This window comes from Phascolarctos cinereus, unplaced genomic scaffold, assembly GCF_003287225.1.
Source record: "Phascolarctos cinereus isolate Bilbo 61053 unplaced genomic scaffold, phaCin_HiC Scaffold_3;HRSCAF=262, whole genome shotgun sequence".
NCBI classification, from domain to species: Eukaryota; Metazoa; Chordata; class Mammalia; order Diprotodontia; family Phascolarctidae; genus Phascolarctos; species Phascolarctos cinereus.
Window position 1 is genome coordinate 207,615,141 of NW_027555736.1, and position 19,000 is coordinate 207,634,140.

The 19,000-nt window shown below is 40.1% G+C and overlaps 1 protein-coding gene across 12 annotated transcripts in view; it reads left to right on the top strand.

The window, feature by feature from the left end:
- The window catches only part of TTC7B (tetratricopeptide repeat domain 7B), a 318,583-nt gene that overhangs the window by 243,100 nt on the left and 56,483 nt on the right, over positions 1-19,000 (top strand). For all 12 annotated transcript variants that reach the window (XM_021000269.2, XM_078151432.1, XM_078151433.1 and 9 more), the window contains one exon: positions 1,782-1,984. In XM_021000269.2, the coding sequence (XP_020855928.1) occupies positions 1,782-1,984 (203 nt within the window). The remainder of the gene's footprint in view (positions 1-1,781; positions 1,985-19,000) is intronic.

Genomic DNA, 19,000 nt, shown 5'->3' on the forward strand with positions numbered 1-19,000 from the left:
GAAGGAGATGGTGTTTGAGTTTCATATTAAAGGAAGGGAGACACTGAGGCAGAGGAAAGGAGAGACTGTCCTCTGGGAATGTGGGACAAACAGGACAAAGGCACGGTGATGGAAGATGGGTTTTTGTAGTGGAGGAACAGAGAAGCCTGTTTGGTAGCTAGACCACCAAGTGTTATGGTTGAGTGATGCCCGTTGAAGCTAAAAGACAGACTCCAGCCAGGTTGTGAAGAGCTTTCAGAGCCAAACATGGCAAATTCCAGTTTATCCCAAGGCAGTAGGAAACCTGTGAAACTGCAGTTTGTTGAGGAGGGGAGTGACATGAGAAAATCTGTGCTCAAGGAAAGAAAAAGAAAAAGTGGAGGAAAGAAGTAGATGAGTGTTGGAGGGGTGGCTCTAACACCCTCTGGTGTTCTCTTAGTTCAGGTTCAGTGTTCTGGCAAAATGAGGCACTCTTAAGTCACTGGACATTTAACAAAGGAGATTTATTTTCCTCAAACACATCGAAATACACAACAAAGATGTAGTGGTCCTTAGCTTCTCTGGACGTGGTCCCCATGTTCTCCATCTGGAAACACATATGATTAGAAGATCATTATGGTATGGTACTGAAAAGGTCTTAGGCACTTACCAAGTTTGAGAGGCTGTGGCTGGAACTTTATGCTCCTGGATGACCAGGAAGCTGCCTCTGGAAAGCTGACGCTAATCAGGCCCAGGAGGCAGCTTTGTCTTTTTTTTTTTTAAGGTGGAACTATCCATTTTGGAGTGGGAGGGAAGAAGGGAAATGTGTTCCTATAATAATAGGCTATTGGCTTGAGAGGATGGGAAGGATAGCTTTGTGTGTTGGGTGGATTAATTATTGGGGAGACATGGGCATGTTTGCAGGAAGCAGGGAAAAAGTCAGTAAATAGGAAGAGATTGATGAAGGGGGGGATGACTGCAAACAACAGTCTGTTGGCAGAAAAAGGAAGGCATGGCATCAAGTTGGTATGTAGAGAAGTGAGTCTTGGTGAAGAGGGCACCTCTTTATCTGAGATTAAATGAAGGAGGAGAGAAGAGGGCTGATGTCAGAGCATTTTGAGGTACAAAGTAGGGAGTCAGAGGTGGCTCCTGGCACCGGGCCGATTTTCTCAGCAAAGCAGGAGAGAACTGATCAGGAGGAGAATTTATAATGATGTAAGAAAAAGGTTTGCTACTGGTGCTTTTTAGCTTCAGAATTGGCCTGAGGGTTAAGTCATTTAAGTTCCTTGAACATACTAGGAGCTGAGTAAATATTTGTTTAATTTGAATTCCATTTGATTTACTTGAATTCCTGCCATAATTGGGCCCTTTGCATTTACTTTGCTCTAAGAAATTTGATAAAGACACAACCCAGTGTTCCACAAGCCCAATGGCCTATCTCTGATGATGGTGCCAAGAGGCAGAGTGGTAGTTGTCAACCTCAGAGGGTCACCTGAACATTACTAGTTTTCCTTGACCTTCATAGGGAAACACTTCTTAATCTCTATAAATGTCTGCAACAGAGGTGGTTTTAGTGACTGAATTAATAGGTAGAATAAATGAACACCAATATCCAGGTGTTACCTTTGAGGGGATTGGCTGAATTAGGGCGCTGCTTGTGCTGTTGTTCCTTTTCCAGATGGGTCCCTTCCAATACGAAGCTGCCTGGTTCACCTAGTGGGAAATCAAAACCTATCCAACCAGTGTAACAGCTGTGGGAAAGAATAGCTGTATTGATGTGTCCCAGGCAAGTGCAATCCTCCCTTCTGCTCTTCTCCTTACAGCTGAAGTCTACATTGGAATTGGCAAGCCTGCAGAAGCAACAGCATGTACCCAGGAAGCAGCTAACCTCTTTCCAATGTCTCACAATGTCCTCTACATGCGAGGCCAAGTCTCCGAACTCCGAGGAAACATTGACGAAGCCAGACGTTGGTATGAAGAAGCCTTATCCATCAGTCCCACTCATGTGAAGAGCATGCAGAGATTGGTAAGTCACAATTATGACCCAGTCACTCTGTTGTTGAATTGGCATTCGTTTTCGAATTACAGTTAATTGGGATGTTTTGAGCTTTGGGGTCCTTTTCCCCCATTCAGAGAAATGCCAACCTAAAAGTAGGTGATTTCAGTTTGATAGCAGACTATGTTAGAAGCCTCAGTGTTGTCAAATGTATGTAAGTTTGAACCTTTAACCTATAGGTTAGAGAGATAAAGAAGTGCTTGTTCTCAAAATTTCTGTGCTGTTGCTTTACTTTTGAGGAATTTGTAGCACTTTTGTTGCCATATGGTAGCTCTTCTGGAGAATTTCCTGGGCAGTTAGGTCCACATCTTAAGTACACCAAGGCAGCTATCTTGTCTCATACCATTCAGTTTCTTAAACCTTTGACAAGTGAGTGATATTATCCTAGAAAATAGGTGAGCAGTTCCCGCCACAGTACAATCATTTTCCCTCTTCACTGTGGACATGGGATTGTGAGTTATGATGATCTGCTGTGGACTTTTTACCACCTAAGAATCACCAGGGTTTAAGGTAAGTAGGCAGTCTGGAAAGAAGCCAGTTTCCACATTGTTTATGAGTTTGTTGCCAGTGACATGCTTAGACTATCCTCTTCTGGGAATTTGAACCATGGGTGAAGGATGGCTTCACTGGGCCCGCTTCCTTCCTCTCTGAAACCTCAGTAGGTAATTTGGGAACCTGATTCTATAGGGAATTATCCGCCATTCGGTCACGTCCACAACATATGTCATATTTTTTGATGGTTTAGGTAATGAATACTACCAAGCAGGGGGGATAGATTGAATTACCTCTGTAGATTGCTCTTTCATCTTTAATTTTTTCATCTGTAGAATGGGGATTAATAAAGTACTACCTACCTCAACAGGTTTTTGTTGGAAAGGTGCTTTGAAAACCCTGAAACTTTATATAAATGTAAATAATATTCCGTTCTGGTTGGCCATTTAAAATAATTTGCTGAATGCCTCCTATGTGCCAAACGCTTTTTTAATGAATTTCTGAAATTGAACCCTAGTTAGCCAGTTAATAAGAATAACTGATATGCCCAAAAGAGTAATTTTTTGGGGGAAAAAGTGTGTGTGGTTGTGTATGTATAGACATATGTGCACACATGTGTATGTTACATTTATACACACAAATATATAGATAGATATAGATATAAATATATGCCATTTTGTGAAAATATATTATTCTTTCACTTAATGTACATGCCAGGTTCAGAGGTCAAAATCTGTATTTCTCTTCTAACATCTCTGACTTTTTCCAATATAAGGTAAAAGAGTGCCCTTGATTTCACCAGCTTACTGGAACTTAGCTCCTACTAGCTGTTTTTGTGTTCTGACAGTCAATCAGAAGGCTCTGCTGATATGGTAGGAGGAACACTGGTTTGGTAATCAGGAGACAGATTTTGAGTCCTTGCTGTGACACATATTGCAGCATCATATATTCAGAATTAAAAGAGATCTGAGAAGTTTTCTAATCTAGCCCCCCCTGATTTTACAGATGAAGAAACTGAGGCCCAAAGAGTTAAATGACTTGCCACATAGACTACATAGGTAGTAAATAGCAGAAATGGAATTTGAACCCAGTTCTTCTGAGTTCAAATCCTGCTCTCCTTTCACTATATGTAGCATGTAGGTGATTTTGGATAATTACCTTCATTTGTTTGGTCCCTAGTTTCTCGTCTGCAGAAGGAGAAGATTGAATGTGATCACCTTTAAGATCTGTGCCATCTCTAAAACCTTATGATTCTATATATAATAATGAAATACTTTCACCAAAGGAACTTACAAAACTTTACAGCTTTCATTATTTTGTTAATTCTCACTGTACTTTAAAGTGATCAATATTTTCTTCCATTTTTAAAATGGGAGAACTTAGGCAAAACGAGAATTTTTTTAAATTCAGAAGTTGAATGATATCATCTTTCTTGTCTTTTAAACCTCCCTTTACATATCTTTGTTGCTTTATAAGTAATTTCACATAATACTATTACCTGTGGTCTGTTTGATTAAAAATATTGGGTAACTATCAATTTTTGTCTCGCTATCATAAGGGGAATTTTTATAAAGCCCTTTAAGATATTGCTGCTCTCGCTAGAGCATTCAGAACAGCTGTAATCAGCTTCTTGTACCCAGCCTTTTTATTCAAAAGGATAAGTGAGTTTCTGCCTAGGTACTTATGAATTATTCAGAGAAGTATTTCTCATATATCCCTAAGGGGAACATATGAGACAAAAGATCAAATAGGAGAATCACACAGGGAAAGTTTTATGTTTCACCTCTGCAGCTTTTCAAGACATATGAGCTCCCAGACAAATGCCAAAAGCTTCATTTTCTGGCAGAAGCAGGAGGTGGACCTAAAACGGGAGAGCCGTGTGTAACAGACTATACAGATCATCGTTTGGGGATTTTCCTTCTGAGTCTATTGGAAGTTAGTGGCTTTAATTTTGGGGTACTCTCCAGACTATGTAAGGTGCTAGTTCTTAGATTTTGCCCAGTAGAAGAAAGAACCAGCTTTTTTCAAGACATCCCCCCCCCCCCAATGTTTCCCTGTGCTTTTTGGCTTAGCCATCTTGAGATGTCCAAGAGCTAACTGAATTGTAGTTAAATTTAGTCCCATGATACTGTGAGCTCTTTGAATATTTATTGCATTTGAGAAAGATTCTGAAATGTGCGGTTTCTTAGTTTCAGAGAACTCTGCCTAGGACTCTAATATAAAACTTGAAGGGTTGCATGGAAATTTTTTTCTTGGTTGATTTGTAAATAAGGAAAGATAGGTTATGTCCTCCCCTGATTTAGGCCCAGGAGAGTATTTGCAATACAGTCCCCAGAGTTCTGAGAGGAGGAAAGCCTCCCTCTACCATCTAGCCAACAATAAGCCTATTAGCAAGGAGTGTTTAATTCACCCCACTTCTACCAGTAGTCTTTGTGGTTGAGAAATACTTGGAGCATAAATGACCTCAAGGGGAAATTAGGCTCATCAGAGCATGTATTGCTCGGCTTCCTCCTTGCCCCTCTTTGATAGCTTGGAGCATGCGTGGAATCTGTATTGCCTCTGTGTATGGTAGTTCAAGGAAACAGGAAAGAAGAGACACAAGGGGCACCCCAAATATTGGGATGCCTTTAGGGTATGATGTAAAGAATAATTAAACATAAGTCATTGTAATCAGTTAGTGATCTCAAGGAATTCCTAGTAGTATCTCACAGAAACCTGGGGTCCAGCAGAACAAAATTAAAAATAAGGATTTAGCACATAAAGGCACACTAAGAAGCTAGTGAGAGGATGGAAGGTGGGGAGGAGGGCACACCTCAAGGGCAAGGCTGCAGATGAGAAGGTACAGCAGTCTGGAGAATGACTTGATATGAGAAAAAAATAAGCATGGCCGGCCCCCTTGTGAAATGGCCATCTAAGATAGCCAGAAACTCTCCGAGCAGGAGAGCAAGATTGAGCTCAGAAAGAGCCCTCTTTGCATGTGTTCTGTGAAAGGTATTCACTTGCTATCTTAGGTAAAAGAAGTAAGTACGTGAAAATATGGAATGAGCGTAGTCTCTAGTTGCATGTTATATGTGAAATATAAACATTTGTATGAATGTAAATATTTTTATCATGTCATGAAAACTGATTTTAATAAAGACAAGTCTTACTAATGCTCTTGACTTGAAATAAGGAATGTAAACAGAACCCTAAATCACTAAGTGGTTAATTATTCTCTTTCACTGTAACATTAACTGATATTTGGTCTTTTGCCTTCGTATATGTTTTATTGCAGAGAGGAAGAAACAGAAAGAGAGAGCTATCAATCTGATAAAACAGTAGATTAAAAAAAAAAGAGGGTAGGAAATATACAGCAGCAGCCAGATTTTTTTTTCCCCATAGGAAATCTGTAGACATGTCTTAGTTTATTTTGCATAAGTATGTAAATATATAAAATTTTCATGTTGTGTCTTAAAACCTCTATCTCTAAGTACATGATAGTAATTAGTAAAATATAGAGCAACTGTATAGAGCAAACTCATTTTGATTTACAGGGGGTGGGGATGGAAATGTGACTAACAGTGGTCTGAGTCGAGAAGAAGACAGCTACCTCGGGCCGTTTTTCCCAAACCCAGCCCATTTGCTTAGTATAGCCAGACAGAATGACCAGAATGTCTCTGCAAAGTTGGGAACATCTGGTAGCCCTGTGATAATGTCAGTACTGGCTTTTAAAGAAAATTTGTGAGATCATATGGTAAAGGAAGAGCAAAAGATTTCAGGAGAGAGTTCAGTATGGAGAAGAGCCAGGAAGGTTGTGTGTATGAGAGCTGATAAGAGAAGAATAATAGCAAGGGGAAAAGTAAAAATAAGGGAAGAATGTGTAAAATTATTCTAGAAGTCAGTATGATGCTCAGCATTCTTTGAATGCCTATGACAGATCGAGAATAGGAATGAAAAAGGAACAGATGGTTGGGGTGAGCCTGTGTTTGGTGGGACGGATGACGCTGGAGGAAGTAAAGGTAGCCAGAACAGGAACTTTTGGAATTCAGCACCATGACTTTAGAATACTAGGAGGATTGTGGGGGTCGAGGGCAGAGAAATATAAATGGACAGAAGAGTGATGCAGCTGAAAAGCCTGAGGATTCAGTGAGCTGAATGAAGGTCCTAAATGGTAGAATGAGGGGAATTGGGGAATATAGTAAGTGAGGAGATGACACATGGATGGAAAAACTAAGAGACAAGTGCAGTAGAAGGACATAAGGAAAATGAGAATTAGACGATGTCAGTGTTATTTCTATTAGCTGTCGTCCATCGACTGGAAAATCAAAGTTCCCAGGGCAGCCTGTAGACTAAACTGAAACAGGAAGACCAGCATTCAAAGGAAAGCAAGAGTTAATAGCCCTTTGAAGTAGTAAATTATAGTGGAAGTGGAAATAGAAGAAAAATTAAGAGATATAAAGAAATAATTAGAAATGAATAGGTTAACCTTGAATGATTTGTAAAAGTGAATGTGGTTAATGAGGGCAGCTTGCATTGTTTCTGTATTTAAGAGTGCTTTGGGGCCCTTTTAGTACTGAGATGAGAAGACATGGCTGTATACCTTCAGGCTAAAGGGTCTGTGATTTGTTTCTATTAGTATTTTTTATTTTTCCTAATCTTTTCTTCTGTCTTTGCTTCGTAGTAAAATATCATTGTGATGTATCTCTAATAATACTAATGGAGGGTAATGTGATAAATGTTATTAACATTCTAAGAAGATTAAGCACGCTGTTAGCAAATTTCTGGAGAAAAGACTAGCTGAGTAGTTGAATAAAAACAATTGATTATGAAATGTTGAATGGTATCCTTTTGATTTACTGATAGCAAATTTGAAAGGAGAACATTAAAATACATTGTATGGTAGGGTATGTCTTACAGGTTTTTTTCTCATTTAATTCATTTAACAGTTTGAAAGGTTGATCTAGAAATCATGAAAGCCCAACCAAACAGATGCTTCCCTAGAAAAAGTGAAGGGCCCTTGGTGATTTTCAAAATTCAGTTTCAAAGAGAGATCTAAAGCTGAAGTTATCTTTAAATTGACTTCTAGTTGCAAGGCCCTGTTTACTTTGTGAAAGTTCTTCCCCTGTTACTTACGGATAAACCTGAATTCAGTGGGAGAGTTAAAACAGAGCAACAGAGGCAAATTGTTGCTTGGCTGATCCTACCTTGCATCGTACTGCTGAGCTCCAAAGCTTTGTTAATTCTTTTTGTCGCTCTCCTCTCCTTCCCTTTCTTCCCTTTCCTTTTTATTTATACAAAAAAAAGTCCATCTGTTCAACTTTCCTCTAGAGCATTTAGGACTCTCAGGCAAAATTGCTCGTGTCTGGTTTTTCTGTAGTTGGCACAGTGTTTTCCAATTTGTTTTCTGTTGGTGGAAAGAAATACCATAAAATCAATGGAGAGCTTTCAGAGAGCACATCAAGGAAATGTTTCCCTTGAATGTCTCTCCAGATTCTGCTCATCATAATGGTGAGAGAGCCAGTATCACACCCCAAAGTATAGACGCAAGCAGTGATTGAGATGAGAGGAAAATGCTAATGCTTGAGGTATTCTGCCAGTCTTAAAAAGACTGTCATTAATCCCTTCTGTTACATACTGTGATTAAAACACAGACATAATGAAAGTAATGGTGTATGATTGAAACACCTTTTTGCTTTGAAATGCTGATAGAATTAGATTGCTTATATCTAGAATGTAACTGTTTCTTTGTGTACATAGTACTAGAGAGTGATGGCTGGAAAATAAAACTGGAATGTGGTTCAGGAGACAAGGTCTGATTGGTCACTTTGAGTGGAAGACAATGGACTAGGTGACGGAAGGCCTGGGTTCAAGTCTGTTGCTCCCTGGCCTTCCGAACTTAGGCAAAGCACTTAACCTTTCTGATCCTTTGGTTCCTCGTTTGTAAACTGGGAATAATGATTCACATTGTAGTAGGGGAAGTACTTTATAGACTGTGAAGTGATGTGCCGCTGCAAGCTGTCATTATCATTTGAAGGCTGCCCACCAAAGGGCTTTGCAGCCTGATGATCAGTCTTTTTAGTCAAAATAACTCGTGAACATCAGCTGGGGTGTAGAGGGGTTCCCAGTCTGTCGCGGTGAGGGAAGCCACTGCACTGGTGGAGATAACCGTCTTCAAACTATCGAAGCGTTATTTAATTTCGTTCGTAAGTGTCAAAATGATGTGTACATTAAGGGAAAGTGTTTTTTCCTCTTAAGGTGTATAAGACACTGTAGATGACCAACCTTCATCTATATTTGTATGGTTATTGTTATTGATAATGTAATGCTAGATTTGAAAATGCATAGACCCTAATTTCTTTAGTTCTTTTTTAAAAAACTTCTTGTAAATGTTGGTGAATCTTCCTAATGTGAGGTTAAAATGAGTGGTATGCCAAGGGTAGTTGTTTATCCTGCTAGTCTCAAGATTGTATCTCTTTCATTTCCTCTCCTGATTAATTCTCTTTAACTGGATGCCTTTGACACTGTATTTTCATTACCCTCTACAGCTTAGTGTATTCTTGAGATTGCCAAACCGTTTGAGATGCACAGTGCCCTTTTCTCCCAAGAAGCTCAAAACCTTGACATCCGTTATGTGATTCCACCTCTTTTCTCACCGTATGAGGTTCAGTGAGGGAAATGTTGTTCTGCAGCAAATATCCCTTCCATGGGTGTGTGCAGACAAAGGACTGATGACTGATCTTCGGAGACATTGAAGAGGAGATTCCTGCATTGAATGAGAGGTCCTGTTAGGTGATCTGTAAATTCCCTTCCAACTTTCATGGCCTTTCTCTCATTCAGCTGAGTTCAGTGAATATTTGTGGATGCCAGGACAGTGACTTTCAAACTTTAATAATTTCTTTGTGTGTGTGATGGAAACAACCTGCATCTTTTTGGTAATGAACAAATAGCAGATTCTCATGACTGAGAGGGACTTGAAATCCATTAGTCATAAGACGCAGTTAAAAGTATTTGAAGTCAGAAAACCTGGATTAGAGTCTTAGTTCTGCACCAGGCAGATCAGTTAATTTCTCTGAACCTCAGTTTCCTCATCCATAAAATAGGGATAACAGTACCAAGTCACAAGGTTTTTGTGACGGTCAAATGAAATTCAGTCTGTAAATCATGCCGTAAATGCCATTTATTATTGTTGCCTTCTGACCTATGGTCATCATTTTTCATTTGTCACAGTATATGAAAAGAGTACATGGTGTAAGGTCATTGACCCCAGCACATGAAACTAGAAGCAGTAGGTGGAAGCTGTCCCCTGGTACAGTGGGAAGATCTCTGCACTTAGGTTTAGAGCAGCTGGATTCAAATCCAAACTGTGAGAGAGTCAGATTAGAAGTAGTCCAAGACTAGCTCTGAATTTCTGAACCTAAGTTGTAGTGAGGAAAATTTAGATTTAATGTAAGGAAGAACTTGCTAACATATTAGAGCTATCCCAAATTAGACCGGGCTGCCTCCAAAAGAAATGGGTTTCCTTTCACTGGTAGTCTTCAAACAAAGATGAGATGTCTAGTTGTTGGCTGTGCTGTGGGAGGGGGTGGGCTGGACTCTGTGGCCTTTGAGGTGCCTTTTAAGTAACTCTTAGGGAAGGGAGGAAGCATTTGCAAAGCACCTGCTGTAGGTCAGTCACTGTGCTTAGCACTTTTTACTTTAATTTAGATATCCCTTTCAAACTCTAAAATTCTGTGACGTGATAAGCTTTAAAAAATTTCCATTTGCAGTGCTACTCAGTACTTTAAACCTATAGCCTAAGTTATTGAACTTTAAAAGTGCACAGGAATTTGATGATTAGACAGAGTGTGAGCACTGAATTGCTCATTCTCCTGTAGCATCAACAAAGAATTCTTTCTTGCCTAACAAAGAGGAAGAACTGAACTCTGAACACATGCAAGATGGCTTTCCAACTTCCTAATGGGCAGAGGCAAGGACAAGTCCTATTGCTCAGCAGTGCATCCTGAGGGAGAAAGAGGAGGCATCATGTGCCAGGCAAGTTAAATCACCACTACTGTGACCCTCAGGTCCTAGTGGAGACAGCCCAGGACCCTAAAGTCAAGAGCCTTGGGAATAGCATTGCTTCCCAAACCACCAGACCTGTTTCCAGCCCACAACAATTATTGAGGAGAAAAATCATTGGAGAGAAAAGGCCCGTGTTCCTCGTCACCACCGGCAATAGTTTCTAACCAGATGCCACAATAGACAGAGGAGTCCCAGACCACTGGTGCTACCTCTAGCCCAGCCCTTGTGGCTGTCATCCAGGAAGCAAATCCTTTGGAGAAAGGGCCAGCTTTCCCTACCACTGGCCAACCAGCTGTCACCCATAGTGCAGGCAAGCCACCTAAGCTGAAGCAGCTAGGTTCCCTGGGGAAGACAAAGTGCAGTATATGCCGGAAAAGTTAGACCACCACCACCTTGACCACCCTGTCCCCTCACATCCTGATAGGAGTAGCCTAGGACCCTGAATCCAGAAGTCTTGGGAGTAGTATTGATTCCAGTGCTGTGATGGAAGCAACCCATGGAGAGGTTGCAGTCTGGCAACCACAGGTGCTGCAGCAATAGCTACAGAAGACCCAGAAAGGAAAATGCTTGTCACCAAAGTCAATGGTTCAGCCTCAAAGACTGAAAACATTTAACAGTGACGTTAAAGAAGCGCCATGACCGTCTGCCTTGCCTCTGTACCCCAAGGACCCTGGGACTCTTCCTTCTGACTTATAATGGAAATGCTCCATATATGGGTTCTCTCTTTGTGAGAGCCGGATTGCTTTTCCATTTGGATTCCCAGCACTAAGCACAGCGCTTTGCATGTAGCAGGGAATGCTTCATTCATTCTCTCCTTAAAAGGAGAGTCTAGTAGGGAGACGGGGATAGGGACTGGACCCATATTTTCATTGGTAAAGAGATCTCCCATGTAAGGTAAAAGCCTCCCTTTTATTAATACAAGCAGAATGCTGTCTGCAATTCATTGTCTCAAAGAGGTGACTAGAAGGCTTCGAGGTTAAGTGACTTGTGCCTATGAGAGGAGGGTTGCGAGGTGTGGAGGGAGGAAGGGAGGAAGGGGAGATAGTAGAAGTGGGAAGACCTATTAGGAGGCTACTACAGTTGTCCAAGGAAAATCCCAGGAGAAAGGTAGATGCTGACTGAGTAGGAAGATGTTAGAAGACTTCATGGAAGAGCTAACATTTGAATTGGACCTTATAAAAGGTGGATAAGAATTCAGCAATTTAAGAGGAAGAAGGAAGCATTCAAAACAAACTAGACTGAACAAAGCAATGAAGTCAGGAAAGTTTAAGTCGTGTCTGAGTCACCTGGTTTAGCTACATTATAAAGTTATATGATGAACAATCAATTGTGAAGAGCCCTGAATGCCAGGCAGAGAAATCTGAACTTTATTTGAGAGGCAGTAGGGAGCCACTGAAGACCTGTAAGAAATTGAACTTAGGTCAGATATCTGTGGCACTTAAAATTTTGTAAAGCACTTCCCCCACAATAATGCTGTTGTCTTTGGTAGTATGAGTGCTATCTCCTTTTTATAAATAAGGAAACTGAGGCTTCTTGGCCCTATAGCTAATACATGTTAAATCCAGGAGGAAAACTTTGGTTTCCTAAGGTAAAATTCAGTGGTCTTGCTGCAAAGGAACGAAGTAACCAGATTGATGCATAAGAAAATTAACATGGAAGCTGTATAACTACAGTGGAATGGGGAGATAGTGGAAGTGGGAAAACCTGTTAGGAGGCTTCTACAGTAGTTCAGCTATGTCCAGAGGGTCTGTACCATAAAGCAGGGGGTCTTAACCTGGGGTCTGTTAACTTTATAAAAAAAAAAGTTTTTTGATATTTCAATATAATTGGTTTCCTTTATAATGATATGTATTTGTTTTATGCATTTAAAACATTCAGAGTAGAGGTCCATAGACTTCACTAGACTCCTAAAGGGGACAATGACACACAAAAATTGAAAAAAAAATTCTATTATAGAGAAATGAATGTCTCTGAGAAATATTTTGGATATGGAATAAAAAAAATTGGCAACTGGCTGAAAGGGAAAAATGAGTTAGAGTGAAGAGATAAAGATAACATGAAGATTTTGAACATGGAAGATAAGACTGGTACTCCCAGCAGCAATTGTGAGGTCCTCCTTCAGGAGGAATGATAAGAAGTTGAATTTTGGACATTTTGAGTTTAAGGATTCTTTCAGTAGATTTCCTCAGTCACATCTGTGGCTTCAACATTAGTTTCATACAATATCTGCTAACAACCCATTGAGAATTTCTTGAGAGAAAGAATAAAAAAGATCAGAGGATCTCTTGATAAGACGCTTTATCACTGTCTTATCTAAACTTCTTAAAAAAATCTCCCTCAGTGCTTAGCACAATATTCTACATACAATAATTGTTTAGTGGTTGTTTATTGAATTGAAGAAAAATCCCAGGGTCTTTAGGAGTGGGCTCTGGGATATTTGTCAGTTCAGCTTTTGATTGATCCCATCAGACCAAAAGAAGTAGAAATGAATCAGATGATGTGCTTCAGGATGATGTAGCATTTTAAATGCCAACAAGGGAGGAAGCCTGCTGGCTTCTGTCTTCCTTGGCTGCAGAATTAGAATGCATTGTAAAAGGGACACTCAGTGCAAAGATTTATGTGCAGTTGACGCAGATGTTACTCTTTTTATTTGTGCCTCTCCTGTTTAGACAAAGCCTTAGAATTGAAAAGGACCTCACATGTTATCTATTCCAACCTCCTTTTTTCTGTAGGAAACTTGCCCCTGAACATTCTGGGTGATAATGACCTTTGGCATCAGGGCTTGGCTTAGAATAGGAACTGGACCTGTGATTTCATTGGTTGAGGGACTGCTTGGTGAGGAAACGTCCTCTACCCATGTAGGTTATCAGCACCCCCCTCTTCAGAGTGACCTAGAGCACTGAGATGTCAAGAGATTTGTCCAGGGTCATTACCACTAGTATGTGTCAGTGGTAGGACTTGTACCCAAGTTTTCCTGGCTCTGAGGCTAGCTCTCTATCCACTGTGCCATGCTTTTTCTCATGAGGCTCAGGCCTCAAAATAATTTGCTTTGTAACTCTAACAGACTTAAAAGGTTTGTGCATTTAATTCAGTAGTACTAAGCGCTTACTGTATACAAGAAAATTAAAGCCTTTCTGTGCCTGTGTTTTGTGTTAGTGGCTTCTCTTCCTGGGGCTATGCCTTTTTCTTTTAACTTTGTTTTTCACATGCCACCTAACATAGGTTTCTGCATACAGTTGGCACCTACTAAATGTTCGTTGAATTCTTCTCCCTTTCCATTGTTGGGCAGATCTAGTTGTTAGAAAGTTCTTTCTAGTATTGAGACTAAAAATCTGGCTCTCTGGAAGTTCAACCCGCTGGTTCTTGTTTCCTGTCCCTGGTGATAAAGAACATCGCTCAGCCCAGGGACCAGGCAAGTGAACATAATACAAAACAATGCCAGTATCTTTTGAGGCGGCTGTTTTTGTGCTCCACATATGGGGTGGGGGCTGTGTACGTAATAGGTTGTTTTTTTTCAACAGCTGTACCTCTGTGATGTGAGATACAAGAGAGAGATTCTTTGTACCAAATCTTGCTCTCTCTAATAAGGTTCCAGGGAATTTTGGTTCACATGGATTGTATGTTTGGTTGATAGCAATCACTGTTCGTTTTCTAAAACGGAGAATATTGATTACATGCCCATCTGGCTTAGGTTATAAGAGTCTAGAACAAAGGTTGAGGGCCATGGTTTGTTGACCTTTGTTGTAGAAGTTTGGAGCCAAATTGTTGTACTCATTTTGTGCAGTGCCTGCCTGCCCCAGTTCAGTTCAACACATTATTAGTCAGCATCTACCATATTCAAGACCTTCTGCTTTATGTTTGGAGAGGCAGAAAGATAAATTTAAAAAAAAAATAAACATTTCTTTCTTTGAAGGAGCTTACAGCCTTTTGGGGGAGAGAATGAAACATGCGTTTATTAAGCACCTACTATGTACCACAGGTACTGTGGAAAGCACTTAGAAATGCTGTCTCTTTTGATCTTCACAGCAACTCTGAGAGGTAGGCTATTATTTTCCCATTTTGCCATCAAGAAGATTGAGGCAGAGATTCAGTGAGTGGCCCAGGATCATGCAGTTAGTGTCTTGCGGTTGAATTTTAACTCCAGTTTTCTTTATTTACAGACCCAGAAATCCATCCATTGTGCCACTTTGCTGCTTCTAAGATAAGACATGTACACAACTGCAATTTAAAATTTGGTGAGAAGTTAGGGGAAGTAGAGAAAAGGCTTTGTGAAAAAACCATAGAGAGAGAAGTTCCAGTTGGTGGGATGTAAAGTAGCTTTATGGAAGACCTTGTCATGTGGTCTTGAAGGAAGAGGAGAAATTAGTAGGTGGAAGTGGATTGAGGGCATTTCAAGAGTAAGGTTTAATGGGAGTACAAGTGTACGGAGGGAGAAAGATAGAAAAGGCTGGCAATATTTTGGGATCAACATCATTCAAGTTTGGGTAAAGAAAAAGAAAAGGGCAAGCTGCTTACTAAATGCATTTTGTGCATAGAACAAAAGGAAGGTCAATAAGAAACAGACAAACAGGATAGTTCTTGGAGATAAGATTTTGAATTCCTTATACGCTTAAAGAGAAAAGCAAACTGCTTAAAATACAGATTCTTGGTTTCATGTACGGCTTGCTTTTTCTGTTCTGCTCTATATATGGGGATGCTCATCTTGTTTGGTGTTGAGTTCAGAATTTTTTAAAAAGAGGGAAAAATGTATTTTGTTAGTGAAAATAGCTGTTATCCTACCAAAAGAGAATTCTTCTGCTGTACATATAAATATACTCATTCTTCATGAAATGAGAATTTTGAAAAAGAAATGAGTCAAACTTTGATATGCAAAATTACCTGGGGCAATTTGCTTTTTTTTTTTTTAAAAGAAGTATTTCACAAAGTTTTACATTCTTGATTGGGGGAACATAAACCACAAATCATCCTTTCATGTCTCCCCTTTAATTTCGTTCAGGGAATATTCCTTGATACCAGCAAAGTAGATAGTTTGTGGGATGGAAATAGGGAATTTAGAGGAGAAATGACTTCTAATCTCAAATGAGGTTCAATCCCCTGTCAATATGTGGTGTATACTCAAGCTGGAGTCAGAAAAACTTGGATTCAGGTGTAGATATTGACATTTAACTAGTAGCATGATGACAAGTAAATTATTTAAACTTTCTGCACCTTAATTTTTTCAACGGTAACATGGGATTAATAATCAATAAACATTTATTAAGTGTCTAGCACTGTGCTAAGTACTGGGGATACAAAAAGAGGCAAAAGACAGTTCTTGCCATTGGGGAGCTTACAGTCAAAAGGAGGAGAAATGTAAACAAATATATACAAAGTAAGCTATATACAGGATTTTGTTGTTCAGTCATTTTAGTTGCATCTGACTTTTTGTGACCCCATTTGGCGTTTTCTTGGCAAAGATACTGGAGTGGTTTGCCATTTCCTTCTTTAGCTCATTTTATAGATGAGGAAACTAAGGCAAACAGGGTTAAGTGACTTTCCCAGGGTCACACAGCTAGTTAAGTGTCTGAGGCTGGATTTGAACTCAGGAAGATGAGTTTTCCTGACTTTAGGCCTGGTGCTCTATCCACTGGGCCATCTAGCTGGTAAATAAGAAATAATTGATAGAGGGAGGGCACTGGAATTAAGAGCAATTGGGAAAGGCTTCCTCTAAAAGGTGGGATTTTAGTCAAGACTTACAGGAAGCCAGGGAGGTGTCAGAGCAGGGTCAGAGTAGTAGAGGAGAGTATTCCAGGCATGAGGGACAACCAAAGAGATTTCCCAGAGCCAAGAAACAGAGTGTCTTGTGTATGAAATAGCCAAGGAAACTAGTGGCCAATGTTGCTGGATTATATTGGTGAGAAGACTGGAAAGGTAGAAGGGGACTAGGTAATGAAGGACTTTAAATACCAAACAGAGTGTTTTGTATTTGCTCCTGAAGGCGATAAGACACCACCAGAGTTTACTGAACTGGAGAGTACCAGGATTGGGGCAGGGGTACATCGCTTTAGTGACTGAAGGGTTGATTGGAATGGTTAGAGACTTAAGGTAGACAAACCCACCAGTGGGCTGTTGCAACAGTCCAGGTACAAGGTGATAAGGGCCTACACTAGAGTGGGGGCATTGTCAGAGGAGAGGAGAAGGAGGCATATTTTAAAGATGTTACAAAGATAAAATCAGCAGGCCTTGATATGGGGGTGTGAGAGATAGTGAGGAATCTAGGATGGCTCCCCAGTTGTGAGCCTGAGGCCCTGCGAGGATGGTGTTGCCCTCTACAGCAATATGGAAGGTAGGTGGGGGAGAGAGTTTAAGGGGAAAGATCATGAATTTCATTTTGGACATCATGAGTTTAGAATGTCCACTGGCTTTTCAATTTGAGATGTCTGAAAGGCAGTTGGTGATGTGAGATTGGAGGTTAGCAGGGAGATGGAGATTGGGACAGGATAGGTAGATTTGAGAATCATCAGCACAGAGATAGTAATTAAATCCATGGGAGCTGATGAGATCATCAAGTGAAGTAGTATAGAGGGAGAAAAGAAGAGGGCACAGGACAGAACCCTGAAGGACACCTGTGGTTAGAGTGTGTGATCTGGATGAGGATTCAGCAAAGGAGACAGGGGTGGTAAGATTGGTGGGAGAACCAGGACAGTGGTGTCTGAAAAACGTAGAGAGAAGAGAGTATCAAGGAGGAGAAGAGTGATCAACAGTGTCAAAGGCCACAGTGAGGTCAAGGAGAATGAGGATTGAGAAAAGACCATTGGATTTGGCAATTAATAGATTATTAGCAACTTTGCAGTGGAATTATGAGGTCAGAAGCTAGATTATAAGGGGTTAAGAAGAGAATGAGAGGAGAGGCATCTATTGTGGATGGACCTTTCAAGGAGTTTAGCTACAAAGAAGAAGAGCTCTAAGATGATAGTGGGGATGGAAGGGTCAGGTTAGGGTTTTTTCAGTATAGGGGAGATGTGTGTGTTTGTAGACAATAGGAAATGAGCCCGTGGAGAGAGAAATAGAGAGAGATTAAAAATAAGTGAGAGTAGGGATGACAGAGGGGGCAGTCCCTTGAAGGAGACGGAACGCAATGTGATCACTTGAACAAGTAGAGGGTAGGGTTGGACAGGAATAAGGGTGTGAGACAAGGGTGAAGGAGAAGATAGTTGCAGATGGCATCTTAGTGATAGGAGATGCAGAAGAGAGAAACATTTGGAATTCAAAATCTTATAAAAAATGAATGTTTAAAACTATCTTTACATGTAATTGGAAAACATAAAATACTGTTCATAAAAATAAATAATCAAATAAACAAACAAATAAATAAATAAATGAAAGGGTAATAAAACAGATAATGGTAAAAAGGAATTAAATGGAAGATAATATATGTAAAAACACTTCTAATTGGAAAAGTTCTTTACAGAAGTGGTGAATGATAGTTATTATTATAATACAGAAAAAGCAGATAAATTTCTCCTAAACTTAATATGAGGGAGTAGTGCCATTGAGCTGGACTAAACCACCTCTAAAGTCCCTTCTAACCCTCAAGTTCTAGTACTCCACAGCCTCCTTCATGCAGTTCAGGATGGCCTTTCTGTAGGAGATCAACTGTAAGTGATGTTTTATAAAGGGCCGAGCAGTGGCACATAGGGATGTGGAGAGAGGATGAGGCAAGAAAGGGAGACAGAGTAGGCCATTTTACCTTGGCAAAATGAAAAGGTAAACAGTAAGATTTTACAACTGGATAAATGTGAGCCAGATTGTAGAAGACCTTGAGTGCCATGGTCAAGAATTTAATCTTGACCAGGAGCCATTGGAGAACCCTGAAAGTGGTCTCTAGTCCACAAGCATCCCTTTGCTGCTGCTTGAGGAAAAATACATTCCATATTTATTTCTGTTTTCTGTTTTGTAATCTTCAGCAACTAATTATAGGTAGCACAGTTGAATTTCCTATTAGTAATTGTAGCTGTATGATTATTTTAAATGTGACATGCTGTATTCAAACTACTTATTCTTAGAAATTCTGGTGCTTTCTTTCTATGCCATTTGACATGTCTTTTCATTGGCTTTCTGTTTCACAGCAATTACTTGGCTTGTTTTTTGTTGTTATGAGATGATTATCACTCTGAGTTTTCTACAATATTTCAGAAAATTCTCTCCTTCAATTCTTCCTTCTTAAAGTCTCTTATGGAGATTAGTCTCTAAATTTCTAGTATTATTCTTTCTACCACTGATGTGAGATCTTCCCCTTCTACCGCTCTGCCTGTCCTCCAAAAGGAAGGTTAGGACTGACTTGTGACTGGCCTTAAACATAGGAAAGTGGGTGTTCATTTCATTTTCTTTCTCTAGCTGCAAAAGACTGAAAATGGATCGTCACCATTGTGTGGCTGGCCACATACCATCTTTCCACCTACTAATTTCCAAGTC